The sequence below is a fragment of the Ceratotherium simum genome, chromosome 7 (assembly GCF_057802395.1).
Source record: "Ceratotherium simum simum isolate JZ-2026a chromosome 7, ASM5780239v1, whole genome shotgun sequence".
Lineage (NCBI taxonomy): Eukaryota > Metazoa > Chordata > Mammalia > Perissodactyla > Rhinocerotidae > Ceratotherium > Ceratotherium simum.
The window spans coordinates 80,371,874-80,391,934 of record NC_141906.1 but is presented as its reverse complement, the minus strand read 5'-3'; the positions used below and the strand labels follow the sequence as shown (position 1 = coordinate 80,391,934).

The 20,061-nt window shown below is 35.7% G+C and overlaps 1 protein-coding gene across 5 annotated transcripts in view; it reads left to right on the top strand.

Annotated features, from left to right (window-relative positions):
• ARHGAP32 (Rho GTPase activating protein 32) overlaps nucleotides 1–20,061 on the top strand; it is a 322,445-nt gene that overhangs the window by 128,669 nt on the left and 173,715 nt on the right. For all 5 annotated transcript variants that reach the window (XM_087433924.1, XM_087433925.1, XM_087433926.1 and 2 more), the window contains one exon: nucleotides 1,500–1,608. In XM_087433924.1, coding sequence (XP_087290050.1) covers nucleotides 1,504–1,608 — 105 coding nt within the window. In that variant the 5' untranslated portion in view covers nucleotides 1,500–1,503. The remainder of the gene's footprint in view (nucleotides 1–1,499; nucleotides 1,609–20,061) is intronic.

Here is a 20,061-nt window from a genome sequence, read left to right as displayed (position 1 = left end):
CGCACTTAACCGCTAAGCCACGGGCCGGCCTGGCAGGTAATTGCTTCTGATCCAGCTCATCTTGGAGATTCTTGTCTTTCTTTAGAGTTCAGGCTAGTTGGCTTCCCTGAGACCTCAGTTTTCTGATGGATTCAAGAAAAGTTATGATTTCATAGATCATCTGTCTTTCTTCTTGTTAGGCCGGGAGTGATGCTCTTTACAGCTTTCTATATCATAAGCAGAAGCCAGAAATCTATCATGGCTATTTTAACGTCCCTTTTTGCTAATTCTAAAATCTGAATCAACTGTACGTGTCTTTCTGTTTTGACCAGTTTTTTTCCAATTTTTATTCATTGTTCTTTTTTTTTTTTTTTTAAGCCTACCTTATGTACTGGATACCAGACAAGGGGGATGAAAAATTCACAGGGGGTCTGTAGAATGTTGTTTTCCTCTGAAGATAGTTCATTTTTCTTCTGGCAGTTCTGATTGTGTTAAGGCTTGACTTTAGGCTGTGTTAGAGCTTGTCCATCGCTATTTTATCCTTATTCCTAAGGCGTGGCTTTTTTGGAGTCTCAGTTGAGACTTTTCTTTTCAGTGCTCCTCCATCTTGGCAGTGGTTGGTTGCTAACCGTCATCTCCTCAGTATGGCTGGGCTGCTGAAATATCTGCTGGGTCTTTAGTTGCCAATTCACTGTTTTTTGATAGTTTTCTTGGCATCTTGTCCTACATACTTGTGAGCTTAGTAATAAGTTAACAGTTTGAGAGGAATCTCCATGTAGATTTATGGGCTTTTTCTCTGCAGGTCTTTTGAAGGGGCATTTTTCACCCTGAAGCCCTATCCGCTTTGGCAACCTCAACTTCCAGCCTCTGCCTCCTCAGCCCAATTAGACTACAATATTATGCTTAGGCTCTATTTCCCATCATTGATTTAGAAAATTTTTTATACAAAAGAATGATGATATGTGGAATTTGCTTCATGGGTTTTCCTTCTCCCAAATAATTTAGCCCCAGAAGTCCTACCCCTATTGATTGATTGCTTTCCTGTGCCTCCAGATAAATAGTTTTATGTTTGGTCTAGCATTCATAGTTGTTCTCCTCCAGAGTGCTAGTTCAATCCACTATGCTCCGTAAGTTGGAACCAGAAGTACCATATCTTTCCTTTCATCCTGGAAATTAACTAATGCTTAGCACAGTTCTGTAAATATTGATGGCTGTTAGAAATATTTTTAAGGTTCCAACTGTGTTGAACAGATAAAATCAGTCCTAATAGTTACCACAGACCATAAAGATTAGCTAGTTATAAACTTCACTTCCATCTATTGGAATAAAAGCAGGTGTTTGGTACATCAGGAAAGATCTCTGAAAGCCAGAGTAGACATGGAGGATCAATACTAGCTATGAAGCTCTTATAACTGAACTTCAAGTCGGATATAATTGTCTGTTCTTTTGAGTTATGATCCTTGGAAAGCTTTCCTAGAAATGGGAATTCTTATCACAGTCTCTCATGTTTTGATCTCTAGGAAGATGAAGTCCTCGGTACATTCTGAAGAGGATGATTTTGTTCCAGAACTACACAGAAACATTCACCCTCGAGAGCGACCTGATTGGGAAGAAACACTTAGTGCAATGGTAAATCAGTTTTATGCATATGTGTATACGTATATTTTACTTACATAAGGAAAAGGAACTGAGGAAGCATTAGTCACACACAAATTTTTTTTTGTTGCTTTGTTCATTTATTCAGGAAATATCTATTGAGCAAATAATCTATTCCAGGCACTGTTTTAGACTCTGTGGACAGAGCCCTGAATAAAATACACAAATTTCCTATTTTCGTGGAGCTTATATTTTAATGAGGTAGGAGGAGAAGCAAATAATTAAATATATAATATAGCAAGTGGTGGTGGTATCTGCTGTTGTAGAAAATTAATGCAGAGTAGTGGGGCTTACAGAGTGGTAGAGTACAGTGTGAAAGGATACTTGCTAGTTATATGGGGTAGTCACAGATGGCCTCTGAGACAAGGTGAGATTTGAGCAAATACCTAAAGGATGTGAGGGAGTGAGTAGTGTGTTTATCTGGGAACAGACCATTTTAGGCAATGAAAAAATGAAGACTGTGCCATCGGGTTAAAAAGCAGATTGGAAGAAACGCAAGTAGGACATGTGCTGAAATTGAGCCAGGGGAAAAGTAGAAGGAGATAAGGTTAGAGAAGTGGTTTGGGTGGATGGAGAGCAGATCATATAGTTTCTTGTAGTCCCTTATAAGGACTTTGGCTTTTTATGCAGAGTGGGATGGGAAACCATTGGACAATGTTTGGCCAAGAAGTGACATGATCTGGCTTAAAATTTTAAAAGTAGTCTCTGGTCTTTGTGAATAGGCTAAAGCGAGAGGCAAAAGAGGAAATAAAGAGACCAGTTAGAAGGTTATTATAATAGGTGAACAGTGATGGTACCTTGAACCAGAGTGGTAGAAACGGTGAAAGATGGTTGGATTCTAGATGTAGTTGTACAGACAAAGCCAACCGTTTTTGCTGATGAATGGGGGATATACAGAATGAGATAAAGAGATGCCCAGAGTGGCTTCAAGTTTTTTGGCTTGATCAACCTGAAGAGTGGAGTTAACATTCACTGACATGCTGGAAAAGCAGTTTTTGTTGGGGGTTAGATGGAAACATCCTATGCAGTGTAGTTTTCCACATGTTAAGTTTGAGATCCTTGTTTAATGTACTATAACTTTTTGTAATTCAGGTCTATTAATAAGAATAATGAAATTCTTTTTATGGAGAATAACATTTTACTTAATTGTAGTTAAAAGTTAGTGTTTCTTATCATCCAAATTGATTGCAAATGTTCATCTGTCAATGCTGATCTATAATGAGATTTTATGTATTTCATTTTTGAAAGTGCCTTTTCACTCAGAGAGGTACTGCCAAATACATCATTTCATGAGCATATGATTTTAATTGAGCATATCCATCGCTTAGAAGGCATTTATAGAATTCTGTTAGATTCTTCTCTTGATTTTTGCCTTTTAGCATAACATTACATTGCAAACTTCTGATTGAAGGTTAGGTGGAAGCTCCTTAATTGCACAGTTAAATGGATTTTGCAAACGGAAATCTACTTTGCACTTGTATTGTGGTCTGAAAAACCCTGTTGGAAATGTAGTTTGAGCTTGGAAAATATATTCACTGCAAATTTTTTGTGGTACTGGAGATCTCCCTTCTTGTTTTAACCTTTGATAGCTTGGGAAGTATGTAGAGCAGCTTGTGATTACTTGCAATTTTTTTTGTGTATGTGAGGAAGATTAGCCCTGAGCTAACATCCATTGCTAATCCTCTTCTCTTTGCTGAGGAAGATTGGCCTTGGGCTAACAGCTGTGCCCGTCTTCCTCTACTTTATATGTGGGACGCCTGCCACAGCATGGCTTGATAGTGGTACGCAGGTCTGTCCCTGGGATCCGAGCCTGCGAACCCCGGGCCACTGAAGTGGAGTGCACAAACTTAACCACTACGCCACCAGGCCGGCCCTGATTATTTGCAATTTTAACAGTATAATCACAGTGTAAGTTTCTCATATAAGCTATGTTTTGCCTTGTAATTTTAGGTTAAATTCATTAGGAAATAGTATCAAATCTACAGCAAAAACTAATTATGAAAGCCATTTACTGGTCAATAACAGAGGTTGAAAGTATGTCCAATTAAGCCTTTTTCCACTCCACACATATTTTTTACCAAAATATGTTATAATGTATCTTAGTAGATTCCATTTCAGGTTGTACTGAATTAATGTCTGCTGAATTTATTTGAGAATATTGTCACCTCTAGTTGTCCCATGTGGACTGGTCATAGGGGCTAATTTTTCAGCCACTTTAAACTTAGTATTGAGTCCTCAACAACTGAGCAATATTGGTTATATTTGTTGACTCCTCAAGAGTCAAGGAAAACCACTTAAAATCATTTGCCTTGTCTTTTAATTGACTATTGATTTTGATTCCAACGACCTCAACTGTTGAAGCAACTGTTCTCATCAAAAGTCTATTAGGCTTAAACAGTTCGTTTTCTCTGGACACATTTCTTTGCCTGCCGTAGTCAAACATGATTTAATTGACTCACTGTTGGTAAATGGCTTTCCTTGCTTGGCTAACAAATGAGTTACTTGGAAATTTACTTTGGACGCAATCTTGTTTTAATTTTCGTGAAGAAATTCTGTGTGATGATATACTCTGTTTTAGAATTTTCTGATTTTTCAGATTGTTGCTTTCCTGTGAGTTGAGCATATTGTGATGAGTGCATTGTTTGGTAATGTTGGTGTATATTCTGTCCTTTAACACAGCTGTAGTGTCACTGCATAATAAACACAATGTTTTGCCGTCTAATTTGATAACAAAACCCACACTCTTCTGGCCTTAAAAGCATGACGTTCAAAGTCCACTTCTCTCTTCTTTGCTTAATTTTACATGATGTGTATGAATTGGTAATTTGAAAAATGTGGTAAGGCCATACATGTGGTACTTGAAACACTGTTGAGTTATAACTCTGTATTGCAATTCATGGTGTGCTGAGCAGCAGTGTGAATTGATGAGAATGCCACATAAGGTCTCATTTGCAGCTGCTCAGTTCTGTCATTGTAACATGAAAGCAGCCGTAGATAATCCATGAATGAGTGTGGCTGTGTTTCAATAAAACCTTTTTTGTGGACATTGATATTTGAATTTCAAGTAATTTTTACATGTCATTAGATAATCATTTTTCTTTTGATTTTTTTCCCCCAGACATTTCAAAATGTAAAAATTAGTTTTAGCTCATGAGCTGTACAAAAACAGGTAGTGGGCTGGGTTGGTTGTAGTTTCTTGACCCCTGCCTGATCATGTAATTGTAACTTAAGATATAAGGCTCTCTTAAACCTTCCAGATAGAAAACAGTTTTATTTTTCTTCTCATAGTATGCTGTTCATATCGCTATCATAACACTTAATCTCATTCTACTTGGTTATGAATATGTCTCTCTCTCTTACTATATTGTGAGCTCTTTGAAGAAGGATGGGGTCATCTTGTATTAATTTTATTGAAGGATAAAGTTTAAAAGAGGATATTATCATGACTCTCATACAAATATAAAATGAACACATGCCAAAGATATTAAGTCATTAATTAATGAAGGAACCAGTCAAGTGTGGTTCAAAGGAGAATTCCAAGTGCCTCACTGTTATTTATCAGTCATGCCTAGTGGATGCAAATGGTTGCAAAACTGGCAAAACTGTTCAGTTTCACTGGACACATTTTGCATTTCTATGGACAGGAGTTATTTATACTATCAGGTTTCTGCAAGTTAACTTCTACCCTTTGGAGATGTAAAATAGCCTAGTCAAAGACAAACGAGGATATTCACTAAAATCTTTTGCCCATGTTTGTGTACAATTTGTATAAGCTCCAAAAAATGTACATTGAATTCATCGAATGGGAAGAAAGATGATCTTTGTTGTTATGTGGTGGTTTATTTACTCTGTTAAAATGTCATATGCTGTGTACATAGAAAGTTACTGAATTCTCTTTTCAGGAGTCCACATTGATTTGTCTATGGAAATTACCATTTATATCCTATGTTATTAGAGTACCATATTGTTATATTGTTACTCTAATTTCTTCATGTGTAAGCTTCTTGAGAGCAGGTGGTATAATCTTCTTTTTTTAAAAAAAATCACGCGATAAATAGTACATTGCTAGGTTGCAAAAAGTGAACAGTGAATGATGAAAAAGATATAAATGAGATTAGAGCTACTATTTTACTACACTTTGTCTAGAAAATCATATGGATTTTAATGAGGAAGTAAGAGTAAAGAAAGTTTGGGACCTTTTTCTCTTTCAATAATAATCTAAGTGAAATATCAGTTTCAGAAAGAAGTTTATTATTAAGAGAAACTCTTATAAAATGTTTCTCCAGAACAATTCCGTTTAGTTAATTTTTGAGTTCCTTTAGAAATACAAGGGTTTGTTGAACTTTCATTGATTTGCGTTGTATAGCCAGAATATTAGTTTTTTTAGGTACATACTTAAAAGAAAGCCAGAAATTTCTGAGTTAAGAATTTTAAAAATTTTACAAATAGTCGTTTTTCAGTTGAGATATACTTCTAGTTTCAGGTATACAACATGATTCGATATATGTGTATATTGCTAAATGATCACCACAATAAGTCTAGTTAACATGTATCACCACAGATAGTTAGAAATTTTTTTCTTGTGATGAGAACTTTTAAGATCTACTCTCTCAGCAACTTTCAAATATAGTATTATCAACTATAGTCACCATGCTGTACGTTACATCCCCAGGACTTATTTATTTTAAAACTGGAAATTTGTACCTTTTGACCCCCTTCACTCATTTCCCCCACCTCCCACTCCCCACCTCTGGAAACCACCAATCTGTTCTTTGTATCTATGAGGTGTTTTTTTTTGGATTACACATACAAATGAGATCATAACGGTATTTGTCTCTCTCTATTTCACTTAGCATGATGCCCTCAAGATCCATTCACATTGTCACAAATGGCAAGATTTCCTTCTTATATTCCTGTGTGTGTGTATGTTTATGTATACACACCACATTTTCTTTATCCATTTGCCCATCAGTGGACACTTAGGTTGCTTATATGTCTTGGCTATTGTAAATAATGCTGCAGTGAACATGGAGGTGCAGATATCTTTTGAAGTTAGTGTTTTCATTTTCTTCAGATAAATACCCAGAAGTGAAATTGCTGGATCATATAGTAGTTCTATTTTTATTTTTTTCGGGAACTTCCATACTGTTTTCCGTAGTGGCTATACGAATTTACATTCCCACCAATATGCACAAGGGTTCACTTTTCTCCAAATTCTTGCCAGCACTTGTTATTTCTTGTCTTTTTGTTAATAGCCATTCTAACAGGTGTGAGGCGATGTTATTGTGGTTTTGATTTGCATTTCCCTGATGATTAGTGGTGTTGAGCACATTTTCACATACCTGTTGGCCATTTTTACGTCGTCTTTGGAAAAATGTCTATTCAGATCCTCTGCCCGCTTTTTAATCAGATTGTTTTTTTTGCTGTTGAGTTTTATGAGTTCTTTATATAGTTTTAATGTTAATCCCTTACCAGATATATGATTTGTAAATATTTTCTCCCATTCAGTAGGTTGCCTTTTCATTTCGTTGATGGTTTACTTGGCTATGCAGAAGCTTTTTATTTTGATGTAGTCCCACTTGTATATTTTTGCTTTTTCTGCCTTTGCTTTCGTTGTCAAATCCAGAAAATCATTGCCAGGGCTGATGTTGGGGAGCTTACCACCGGTGTTTTCTTCTAGAAGTTTTATGGTTTCAGGTCTTATATTCAAGTCTTTAATCCACTTTGAGTTAATTTTTGTGTATGGTGGTGTAAGATAGCTGTCCAATTTTATTCTTTTGCATGTGGCTGTCCAGTTTCTCCAACACCATTTGTTGAAGAGATGTTCTTTCCCCATTGTATATTCTTGGCTCCTTTGTCATAAATTAATTGACCATTTATGTGAGGGTTTGTTTCTGGGTGCTGTATTCTGTTCTGCTGATCTGTGTGTTTGTTTTTATGCCAATACCATACTATTTTGATTATTATAGCTTTATAATATGGTTTGAAATCAGGAAGCATGATGCGTCCAGCTTTGTATTTCTTTCTTAAGGTTGTTTTGGCTATTCAGTATCTTTTGTGGTTCTGTACAAATTTTAGGATTTTTTGTTTTATTTCTGTGAAAAATGCCATGGGAATTTTGATAGGGATTGCATTGAATCTGTAGATTGCTTTGGGTATCATGGAAATTTTAACAATATTAGTTCTGATCCATGGGCACAGAATATCTTTTCATTTGTTTGTATCTTCTTCAATTTCCTTCATCAACGTCTTATAGTTTTCAGTGTTCAGGCCATTCACCTCCTTGGTTAAATTTATTCCTAGGTATTTCATTCTTTTTGATGCAATTGTAAATGAGATTATTTTCTTAATTTCTCTTTCTGATAGTTTGTTATTAGTGTATAGAAAGGCAACAGATTTTTGTATACTGATTTGTATCCTGCACTTTTACTGAATTTGTTTATTAGTTCTAACAGTTTTTGGTGGAGTCTTGAGGGTTTTCTATATATAATATCATGTCATCTACAAATAGTGACAGTTTTACTTCTTCCTTTCTGATTTGAATGCCTTTCTGTTTTCTTGTCTAATTGCTCTGGCCGGGACTTCTAGTACTATGTTGAATAGATGTGGTGAGAGTGGGCATCCTTGTCTTGTCCTTAATCTTAGAGGAAAAGCTTTCAGCTTTTCACTATTGAGCATGATGTTAGCCATGGGCTTGTCATATATGGCCTTTATTGTGTTGATTTGTCAGACAATAACATGAATTTTCTTTTTTCTTTTCTGTTCTTTTGTTTTTTCTTCTCTTCTATTTTTTCTTTCTTTTTTTAAAACAAAAGTGAGACCATTGGTACATTTTTCTCAAAATGTACCCTTTGTATTTGGACCATTTCACCCCTCTATTGCCTACTTTGTAAAGAGGAATGAGGATTTATAGAGCAGCTGGATTATTTCTTTTGAATAATCTTGAGTAAGAGGTAGTTTTGGAAGAAGTGTGTATTTGGTTTCTTGCTTCAGATTGATAGGTGTTCCTGCTCTGTGGTACTTAGACTGGTTCCTTTTACCCATGAAGCTCTAAAAACATTTGCAATTTGAGTAAAAGAAAAAAAGTCTTTGCAAATCCTCCTTAAATGAATATCTTTAGCTCTTTTCCTACTGTTGTATAACTCTTTACTTTTGACTGACGGGTGAATTTTAGTTATAATTCAGAGAAATTGATGATGTTTATTGTTTTACAGTGTTTAAAGACTGAATGTTTTATTTAGTGTTTCTTTGTGAACAATCACAAATGCAACCATTGATTAATATGCAAAGCCCAGGTTTTGAATGTCCGCCGCTATATTCAGAGCTCTTCAATAAACAACTGCAAGCCCACCCCATTCCATGGTGTATCCTGTTCTAGCTGAAGATTGTGGGAATTCTCTGGCATGAATCAAGTAGTGTTAATTCTTGAAGATAATTAATGCACTCCTGAGAGTTCTGGGAGATATATTAGGTTGAATTTTATGAAATTGTTAATTTTGTAGGTTAAAAAGGGTTGAAAATTGGCAGTTTTATAAAGTTAAGCCTAAAATCTTTTAAACTAATCTTAAACACAGCATTTTATTGTTAATTATTAAAATGAAAATTACATTCCAGTTATTGTGCTATTTAAGGCTTTAAGTGATCTGGCTGTTACTTTTACTGAAAGAATTTGTTATATAGCTTTTAAAAGTTTAAACTTATGAAATATTCAAGGAGAAAAGTACTTAAAACGTGCAGTTAGAGGAATAATGATTCTTATAGATCTCAACTGGAGTGTCATGGATTGTCGAAAATCTTGCTATTTCTTCCTTTAATAAAAATTTTCCAATTAAGTGTCTCCCTCACTTGTGTTTCTTTCTTCCCTTCTACCCTTCTTCTGTTTGTACCCTGCCTTATTCCAGAAAGAATTTAGATTTTATATTTTTATAATATGTATTTCAATATTACATGCAAATTTTTATTAGTAGATCTGGTATACAAAATACAAGTGTAGAAACAAACCAGTATCATTTTCTAGCAGCACTGAAGACTAGCAATAATTTACGTGAATAAAGTGCCTATAAAGGAAATAGTATACTGTTTTTAGATTTTCCTAGGAACCTTTATATAAAACGTCTGGTAAAATTATATACAACATTGGAACTTGTATTTTTAGCAAATTAAATAATTGCTGAATAAATAGGATTATCTTTAATGATCAGGGAAAATGGGAGTGAGATGAAGGATACGTTGAATCTCTTTATATACTTATAGAAAAGTATAAATTTCAGAATATTTACAAGTTTTGTTGGTATATCAGTGTGTTCATTTTTAGATAGATTAACCAGCTGTTGCCCAGTAGATAATTGGTGATTATTGTACGAATGGTAATTACTAATAATTTTTTCTGTTATTTTAAACATTGCCCCTCAATAATTTTTTTCCCTGCTGTTAGTTGGTTCTCTCTGGGAGGATATTATTTTCTAGTGAAACCTGAACTTTAAGGCAACTGTTTTGCTGCAAAAGAACTAGTTATAATCAGTTTCAGGTTTTTTTCTTTAGTAATCCCACCCTGTTTTTTCCAGTCAGAATAGAAAAGTAAATAGGGATAACAGTATAGCTTACTCCTGGAGCTTATTTGATGGCTGTGCGCATGCTTTGTGCATTAGCCACATACTGAAATCTACCTGCCTCCTTCTTTGATTCCTATTTCTGTTTTTTAGCACTTGTATATTGGGAGTTCTAGATAGGATATTGGAGGAAATAAGTGAAGAGAATTGTTATGTAATCTGTTTTTAACGTTAAGGGCGTTTTGTTGTATGAGAATTCTTTTGAAAATATTCACACAGATAACTCAGTTATAAATGAATTTGTGATATACTTATTCTTTTTTTTATTGAGGTCATAATAGTTTATAACGTTGTGAAATTTCAGTTGTGCATTCTTATTTGTCAGTCAACATATAAATGTATCCCTTCACCCGTTGTGCCCATACCTATCCCCCTTCCCGCTCTGGTACCCACTGAACTGTTCTCTTTGTCTGTGTGTTAGTTTATCGTCCACATATGAGTGAAATTGTATGGTATTTTGTCTTTGTCTGGCTTATTTTCCTTAACATCATACCCTCAAAGTCCATCCATATTGTTGCAAATGGGACAATTTTGTCTTTTTTATGGCTGAGTAGTATTCCATTACACACACACACACACACACACACACACACACACACACACACACACCATGTCTTCTTTATGCAGTCATCAGTCAAGGGACACTTGGGTTGCTTCCACTTCTTGGCTATAGTGAATAATGGTGCAATGAACGTAGGGGTGCATAAGTCTCTCTGAATTGTTGATTTCAAGTTTTTTGGATAAATACCCAGTAGTGAGATAGCTGAGTTGTACAGTATTTCTATTTAAAATTTTTTAAGAAATCTCCATACTGTTTTCCATAGTGGTTGCACCAGTTTGCATTCCTACCAGCAGTGTATGAGGGTTCCCTTTTCTCCACATCCTCTCCAACATTTGTTATTTTTGGTCTTGTTAACTATAGCCATTCTGACGGGTGTAAGGTGATATCTCACTGTAGTTTTGATTTGCATTTCCCTAATAGTTAGTGATGTGGAACATCTTTTCATGTGCCTATTGGCCATCTGTATATCTTCTTTGGAAAAATGTTTGTTCATATCCTCAGTCCACTTTTTGATTGGGTTGTTTGTTTTTTTGTTGTTGAGTTGTGTGAGTTCTTTATATATTTTGGAGATTAACCCCTTGTCAGATATATGATTTGCAAATATTTTTTCCCAGTTGGTGGGTTGTCTTTTTGTTTTGTTCCTGGTTTCCTTTGCCTTGCAGAACCTCTTTAGTCTGATGAAGTCCCACTTGTTTATTTTTTCTTTTGTTTCCCTTGTCTGAGTACACATGGTATTTGAAAAGATCCTTCTAAGACTGATGTCCAAGAGTGTACTGCTTATATTTTCTTCTAGGAGTTTTATGCTTTCAGGTCTTACCTTCAAGTCTTTAATCCATTGGAGTTAATTTTTATGTATGGCGAAAGATAATGGTCTACTTTCATTCTTTTGCATGTGGCTTTCCTTTCTCCATTGTATTTTCTTGGCTCCTTTGTCAAAGATTAGCTGTCTCTAGATGTGTGGTTTTATTTCTGGACTTTCAATTCTGTTCCATTGACCTGTGTGTCTGTTTTTGTACCAGTACCATGCTATTTTGATCAATATGGCTTTGCAGTATATTTTGAAGTCAGGGATTGTGATACTTCCAGCTTTTTTCTTTTTTCTCAGGATTGCTTTAGCTCTTTGGGCTCCTTTGCTCCCCCATATGAATTTTAGTATTCTTTGTTCTATTTCCCGTGAAGAATGTCCTTGGGATTCTGATTGGGATTGTGTTGAATCTGTAGATTGCTTTAGGTAGTATGGACATTTTAACTATGTTTTTTCTTCCAATCCATGTGCATGGGATATTTTTCCATTTCTTTATGTCGTCTTCGATTTCTTTCAATAATGTCTTAGAATTTTCATTGTATTGGCCTTTCACCTCCTTTGTTAAATTTATTCCTAGATATTTTATTCTTTTTGTTGCAGCTGTAAATGGGATTGTCTTCTTGAGTTCTCTTTCTGTTAGTTTGTTATTAGAGTATAGAAATGCAGCTTATTTTTGTAAGTTCATTTTGTATCCTGCAACTTTGCTGTAGTTGTTGATTATTTCTAATAGGTTTCCTTTAGGGTTTTCTGTATACAGAATCATGTCATCTGCAAACAGCCAGGGTTTCACTTCTTCCCTTTCCAATTTGGATCCCTTTTATTTCTTTTTCTTGCCTACTTCCTCTGGCCAAAACCTCCAATACTATGTTGAATAAGAGTGGCGAGAGTGAGCACCCTTATCTTGTTCCTGTTCTCAGAGGGATGGCTTTCAGTTTTTCCCCTTGAGTATGATGTTGGCTGTGTGTTTGTCTTATATGGCCTTTATTATGTTGAGGTACTTCTTTACCCATTTTATTGAGAGTTTTTATCATAAATGGATGTTGGATCTTGTCAAATGCTTTCTCTGCATCTATTGAGATGATTATCTGGTTTTTACTCCTCATTTTGTTAATGTGGTGTATCACATTGATTTGCAGAAGTGGAACCATCGCTGTGTCCCTGGTATAAATACCACTTGATCATAGTGTATAATCTTGGTTTAATGTGTTGCTGTATTCAGTTTGCCAGTATTTTGTTGAGGATTTTTTCATCTGTGTTCATCAGCAATATTGGCCTGTAATTTTCCTTCTTTGTTTTGTCCTTGCCTGGCTTTGGTATCAGGGTGATGTTGGCCTCATAAAATGTGTTAGGAAGTGTTTTGTCTTCCTCAATTTTTTGGAATAGTTTGAGAAGGATAGGTATTAAGTCTTCTTTGAGTGTTTGGTAGAATTCTCCAGAGAAGCCATCTGGTCCTGGACTTTTATTTTGGGGGAAGTTTTTCATTACTATTTCAATCTCTTTACTTGTGACTGGTCTATTCATAGTCTCTATTTCTTCTTGATTCAGTTTTGGGAGGTTGTATGAGTCTAAGAATCTATCCATTTCTTCTAGATTGTCCAATTTGTTGGCATGTACTTTTTCATAGTATTCTCTTATAATCCTTTGTATTTCTGTGGTATCCATTGTGATTTCTCCTCTTTCATTTCTAACTTTACTTATTTGATCCTTCTCTCTTTTTTTCTTAGTGAGTCCGGCTAAGGGTTTGTCAATTTTGTTTATCTTCTCAAAGAACCAGCTCTTTGTTTCATTGATCCTTTCTACTGTTTTTTGTTGTTGTTGTTATTGTTTCAATTTCATTTATTTCTGCTCTAGTTTTTATTATTTCCCTCTTTCTGTTGACTTTGGGCTTTGTTCTTATTTTTCTGTTAGGTGTAGTTTAAGGTTGCTTATTTGAGACTTTTCTTGTTTGTTGAGGTGGGCCTGTATTGCTATGAATTTCCCTGTTTGGACCACTTTTGCTGCATCCCATATGAGTTGGTATGGTGTATTTTCATTTTCATTTGTCTCCACATATTTTGTGATTTAATTTCTTCAGTGATTCATTGGTTGTTCAGCAGCTTGTTGTTTAGTGTCCACATATTTGTTACTTTCACAGCTTTGTTCTTGTAGTTGGTTTCTAGTTTCATAGCATTATGGTCAGAAAAGATGCTTGATAATGATTTCAATCTTCTTAAATTTATAGAGGCTTGCCTTGTTTCCTAACATATGGTCTATCCTTGAGAATGTTCCCTGTGCACTTGAGAAGGCTGTGTATTCTGCTGTTTTTGGATGGAGTGTTATATATATATATCTATTAAGTCCATCTGGTCTAGTTTTTTGTTTAAATCCACTCTTTCCTTGTTGACCTTCTGTCTGGATGATCTATCCATTGATGTAAGTGGGGGGTTAGGGTCCCCTACTATTATTTTTTTGTTGTTAATATCTCCTTTTAAGTTTGTTAATGGTTGGTTTATGTACTTTGGTGCTCCTGTGTTGAGTGCCTATATATTTATAAGTGTTATGTTTCTTGGTGGAGTGTCCCTTTTGTCATTATATATTGTCCTTCTTTGTTTCTGATTATTTGTTTTATCTAGAAGTTTGCTTTTTCTGATATATGTATGGCAACACTTGCTTTCTTTTTTTGCCATTAGCTTGGAGTATCATCTTCTGTCCCTTCACTCTGAGCTCATGTTTTTCTCTAGAGTTGAGATGTGTTTCCTGGAGGCAGCATATTGTTGGGTCTTGTTTTTTAATCCATCCTGCCACTCTGTGTTTTTTGATTAGAGAATTCAATCCATTTACATTTAGAGTGATTTTGGTATATGAGGTCTTAATGCTGCCATTTTATCACTCATTTTCTGGTTCTTCTGCATTTCCCTTGTTTCCCGTCTCATGTATTTAGGACTACCAATTCAGTTTGGTAGTTCTCTATAATGGTTTTCTTAGAGTTATCTTTATCATTTGTGTTTCTTTTCTAATTATTTGTTTAGTGGTTACCATGAGGTTTGTATAAAAAATCTTGTAGTTGAGATAGTCCATTTTCTGATATCTTCTTGTTTCCTTAGACTAGGCTGATTCCATCCCTTTCCTTTTTTGCCTTGTAAGTTATTGGCACAACTTATTACATCTTGTGTTTTGAGTTTGTGGTTAAAATTATGATATTATAGTTATTTTTGATATTTTCCTTTCCTTTAATGTTATAATTGATTGCTAATCTGTTTTGATAGAGAGCTGCAATTTTCTGATTTTGTCTAGCTATTTCTCTCCTTGCTCTAGGCATTGTAACCGTTGCTTTTTTTTTTTTTCAGGTGTGAGGGCATTCTTGAGCATTTCTTTTAGGGGGGCGTCTTGTGATGAACTCCCTTAGCTTTTTTTTATCTAGGATAGTTATTATTTCTCCATCATATATGAACGATATTTTCACTGGATAGAGTGTTCTTGGCTGAAAATTTTCATGTTTCAGAATTTTTAATATATCATTCCACTTTCCTAGTCTGTAAGGTTTCTGCTGATAAATCTCCTGAAAGTCTGATGGGGGTTCATTTGTAAGTTATTTTCTTCTGCCTTGCTGCACTTAATATTTTTTCTTTGTTGGTGACTTTTGTCAGCTTTACTACTAAATGCCTTGGAGAAGGTCTTTTTACATTGATATAATTAGGAGTTCTCTTAACTTATTTCACTTGTATTTCCAGCTGCTTCCCCAGGTTTGGGAAGGTCTCAGCTATTGTTTCTTTGAACAAGCTTTCTGCTCTATTCTCGTTTTCTTCTTCCTCTGGAATACCAGTAATTCTCATTTTGCATTTCCTAATTGAGTCAGATATTTCTTGGAGAATTTCTTCATTTCTTTTTAGTCTTAGTTCTCTCTCCTTCTCCATCTGAGGCATTTCTGTATTTCTGTCCTTCTGACTGATAATTCTCTCCTGCATAATATCAGCTTTATTATTCAGGGAGTCCAGATTTTTTTTTTTATCTCATCCATTGTGTTTTTCATCTCCAACATTTCTGATTCATTTTTCTTTATAGTTGTAATCCCTTTGTGAAGAATCCCTCTGTTCATTAATTTTGTTTCTGATTTCATTGAACTATCTATATTTTATTGTAACTCCTTGAGTTTTTTTATGATAGTTATTTTGAATTCTCTCTTGTTTAGATTATAAATTTCTGTGCCTTCAGGATTGATTTCAGGGTGCTTGTCATTTTTCTTCTAGTCTGGAGTATTAATATGTTTCTTCATACTGTTTGATGGCATAGTTTTGTGCTTCTGCATAGTGATAGTATCTGATCACAGCTTCCACCTGCCACCACTGGGTGGGGTTCAAGGGCTTGTGTTCTGAGCCCGTTGCAATCCCCGGCTTGCTCGCTCACAGCTACCGCTTTTCTATCATATTCACGGGGCGCTCTGGCCCACTGGCTGAGCTGGAGTGCCAGGCGTGGTGAGGGGTGCTTTCTTTTGCCTGTGTGATCCCGGGGCTGTTCTCACTCTTCCCTTGCTGTCTGCTCTCCTTGTGTGCTGTCTTGATTCAGACACCCACACAATAGCTTAGCCACCTCTGTGTGGGGCTTTCCCATGGGCTGTGAGGCAGCTTGGAGAGCAAAGGTGTTTCTATGGGTGGCTGCCCCTTCCACCTTTCCTCTGAGAGCCCCACACAGTTCTGCACCCTGGATTGCTGCTATTGGGGGAGGGAGAGGAGATCCCCTCACCTCCTTCCACTTTCTCCAGGGGGTCCAGCATCTCCACCTTCAGACGTATGGCTGCGTGGGTCTCTCAGATGCCTCTTGTGTTGTCTGAATGTCCTCTGTTGGTATATGAATGTCCTTTTCGTTGTATCTTAGCGGGGGAGAGCTAAATGAAGGGAAGAGCTCACTCTGCCATGATGCTGACGTCACTCTGATACACTTATTCTAAAGAATCATTTTAGTGATACTGTTGTTCAACATAATTTATGGTAGATTTAATAAATTTAGCCTCTCTGTGGTATTGGGATCATTATTAGATTTTTCCCCATTGTCTCTTTTTTCCTTTGTAAGAAAGGGAACAATATTTGGAGTAATTAAAATTTAAAAGCTTGTAAATGAGCATGTAAACATGTCTCATTTCAGAGATTTGTTGTATGTATTTCTTGTGGTTAACCTGTGCTCGAGTATGGAAATTGGCAGTCTTGTTTGCCTTTCTTGACAACAAATTTCATATTCAAATCTTGCTTTTTCAGTTGATCATGTATATGCATATGCATGTATATATACAGTTCTACCAGCATAGAGATAGCTCCTACAATTTTTTTTCCCATTTAAGAGAACGATTTTTCTCTTTACTACTGTATTTTAGACAGAAATGTTGTTTTTCATCATTATGAAGAAATGTTTATAACAGTAGTCTAAAGCTGTTGTGCCCTACAATTTTTTTCCCATTAAGAGAAGATTTTTCTCTTTACTGCTGTATTTTAGACAGAAATGTTGTTTTTCATCATTATCAAGAAATGTTGTTTATAGCAGTAGTCTATAGCTGTTGTGCCTGTCCTCAAATTCTGAGTACAAATAATAAAGAGAAAATAATAAGATTTGAGTCTGTTAGTGGAAAAAAGTGAAAAGTGGCAAAAAGGCACCATTTTTTACCCTCTGACTTTTATTCGGATGCTTTTTGCTAGCTTTGTACTTAAAGGAGATTTTGATCTAGTCTTCCTTTTCCTATGCATGTTGTGTTGTTGTTTTTTTTTCCTTGAAGAAAAGAACATTCGTGGCGCACTTTGATAGTAGTATATTCTTACACTGACTGCTGTCCTGATTTTGATGTCCTTCGTGAATGCTTATTCAGTGATGTCATTGCTGATTTTCTTTAACAACTTCAGATTCACCTTTATTGTTCTTAAGTGTTAACTACTCATTTTGATTAGTTTGCCTTTATTCACAGTACAAATTTAGTATTACAATCTTATTTATTCAGCTAATCACATATATGTATATATATGTATATGTGTGTATATATATATAGATGTTATTTGGCTAGTATGCCTTTTCAAAATATGAGAACATTTTATATAAAATAATCTATATTTTAAATGACTGGTATTGTATTATACACACACACACACACACACATACATATACATATACATACACAATTATATCTTTATTTTTTAGTAATGAATGTCATGGATCTTTGGTTGGGATTTTCTGCCCCTTTGCTTTGTTCTCTGTTGCAGGAGGCTGATCTCTGCAAACTGCATTTCCTAGGCTCCCTTGCCAGCAGACTTATGGGTAGGTTTGGCAAATGAGAGGTACTGGTAGAAGATTGGAGGGCAGGAAAAGAGGAGAAGACACGTTATTTCCCTCTCTCTTTTTCTGCTTTGAATGACATCCCCCTTGTGGTTCTAGCTTCCACCAGATAACTCCTAATTTGGCTCAGGATTAACAAAAAATCCATTTTATTACTATAACATGGGTACATCTCATCATAAATTTTTTTATTCTTGTTCTTTCTTAAATTGAATGTAAATATGAATACCTAGTTTTGCCCATTGGAGTTATATACAATATCTAATCTCATTTGTTGGTGACAGGTTGTTGTGCATTTGTACATGGTTGCTGTAAGGTAGGTAATACACATAGGTGGAAGAAGCTAGCTGGCTAGCTTGCTTGCTTTCTCTCCTTCCTTCCTACTCCTCCCCCCCCCCCCCCCCAGTAAAGCTTTCCTTTTTTTATAAAAACAAAACATGCTTATAGAAAATGCAGAAAAGTGGGGGGGAAAAAGAGTCTCACCTATAATCCCATTGAACACAGTGGTGAGATGATTTTGGTGTATTTCCTTCATGATATCTTACAGTGCAGAGTTTTTAATTTAACATCCATGTAAATATGATTTTCTTCTAGAAATTTCTCCAGATTTTTAGTTTCAAAGAATATTGCTTTGTTGATATATTCTTTTTTCCATTATATCTAGGAAAATGATTTTATAATTATAAATCATAGATAATTTTATATCTCCTTTTTTCCCTCATTTATAATTATAAACCATATATAATTTTATATCTCCTTTTTTCCCCATTCAACATAAGCATTCTATCTTATTACAAAGGTACTGCAGTGAAGAGAAAACTGAATATTCCCCATTGTATATTATGGGAAATATCATAGATAAAGGAGTTGGCTGGTTCACAGGAAGGAATAGATCTCTGAAAGACTGGCTGGTGTACATAGTGTAAGGACACTTGTGATGGGGGAATAAAATATTGCTATGGATAGGGAAAGGAATTAAATTTTCCTCCCCTATGGGGAAAGAGTGAAGATCTTGAGAGCTGCAAAATGGGATATGGAACACATCGTAGCCTGCATATTGAAATATAGGGTTTAAAGGTAGAAAGGAGAGGTCGCTGTTGCCCTGAGTCAGATCTATGTACCTACCAGTTATCTACCCCCCTGCAGAATTTGCACTTTCTTCCAGGGCTTGCCTTCATATGAGCAGCATACTCCTGTGAAGGATGCTTCAGCAGGAGTCTTGGGAGAGCACTGAAGTCAGTGCATTCACTGGAGTTCTGAGAGTGCTGGAAGGCAAGAGCTTCTGAGGCTTTACATCACAGTCCTTGTAAGAGAGAGTATTTTAATTGCATGAAAGGTAAAGGAGCACTTAAAACCTGAGATCACTCAGGAATTTCTAGAGTCTTAAATGTCCACATTGTTAGTATTCATGTTTTATTGCTGTGTGAGAGATTATCACAAATTTAGGGGTTTAAAACAATACCTATTTATCATCTTACAGTTCGCTAGGTCAGAAGTCTGGGCAAGCTGACCTGGGTTCTCTGCTCAGGGTAAAGCTGAAATCAAGGTGTTGGCTGGGTTGGGCTCTCATCTGAAGACTGTGAATCATCTGCTTCCCATCTCATTCAAGTTGTGGGCAGAATCTAGTTCCTTGTGGTTCCTTCTACTTCCTAGGTCTGAGGTCCCTGTTTGCTTGCTGGCTATCAGCAGGGTAGGAGGGAGGGGTGTGCTATTTTCTTACCCTAGAAGCTACCTGAATTCCTTCTCACTTGGCCACCTCAGTCTTCAAAGCCAGCAGCAGCATCTTGAGCCCTTCTCATGCTTTAAATCTCTTTGACTTTCCCTTTTGCTATGAGCTGGAGAAAACTCTGCTTTTGAAATTCTTACATGATTAGATTATGCCCTCGCAGATATTTTTTGTATTTTAAGATCAGCTGATCTGGGACTTTAATTACATTTCCAAAATCTCTTCCCAGCATTACCTAGGTCAGTGTTTGATTGAATAACCAGGAGATAGGAATCTTGGCAGGGGTTGGGGGAGTGCAGCTCTTTAGAAGTTTGCCTGTCGTAGTGTTATATAGTTTTTCTCTCTTATTTATGCTTCATAATATATTTAACATATGTGATAACATTAGTTGATGGAAATTACAAATATTCCAGAAATTTTAAAACCACTAATA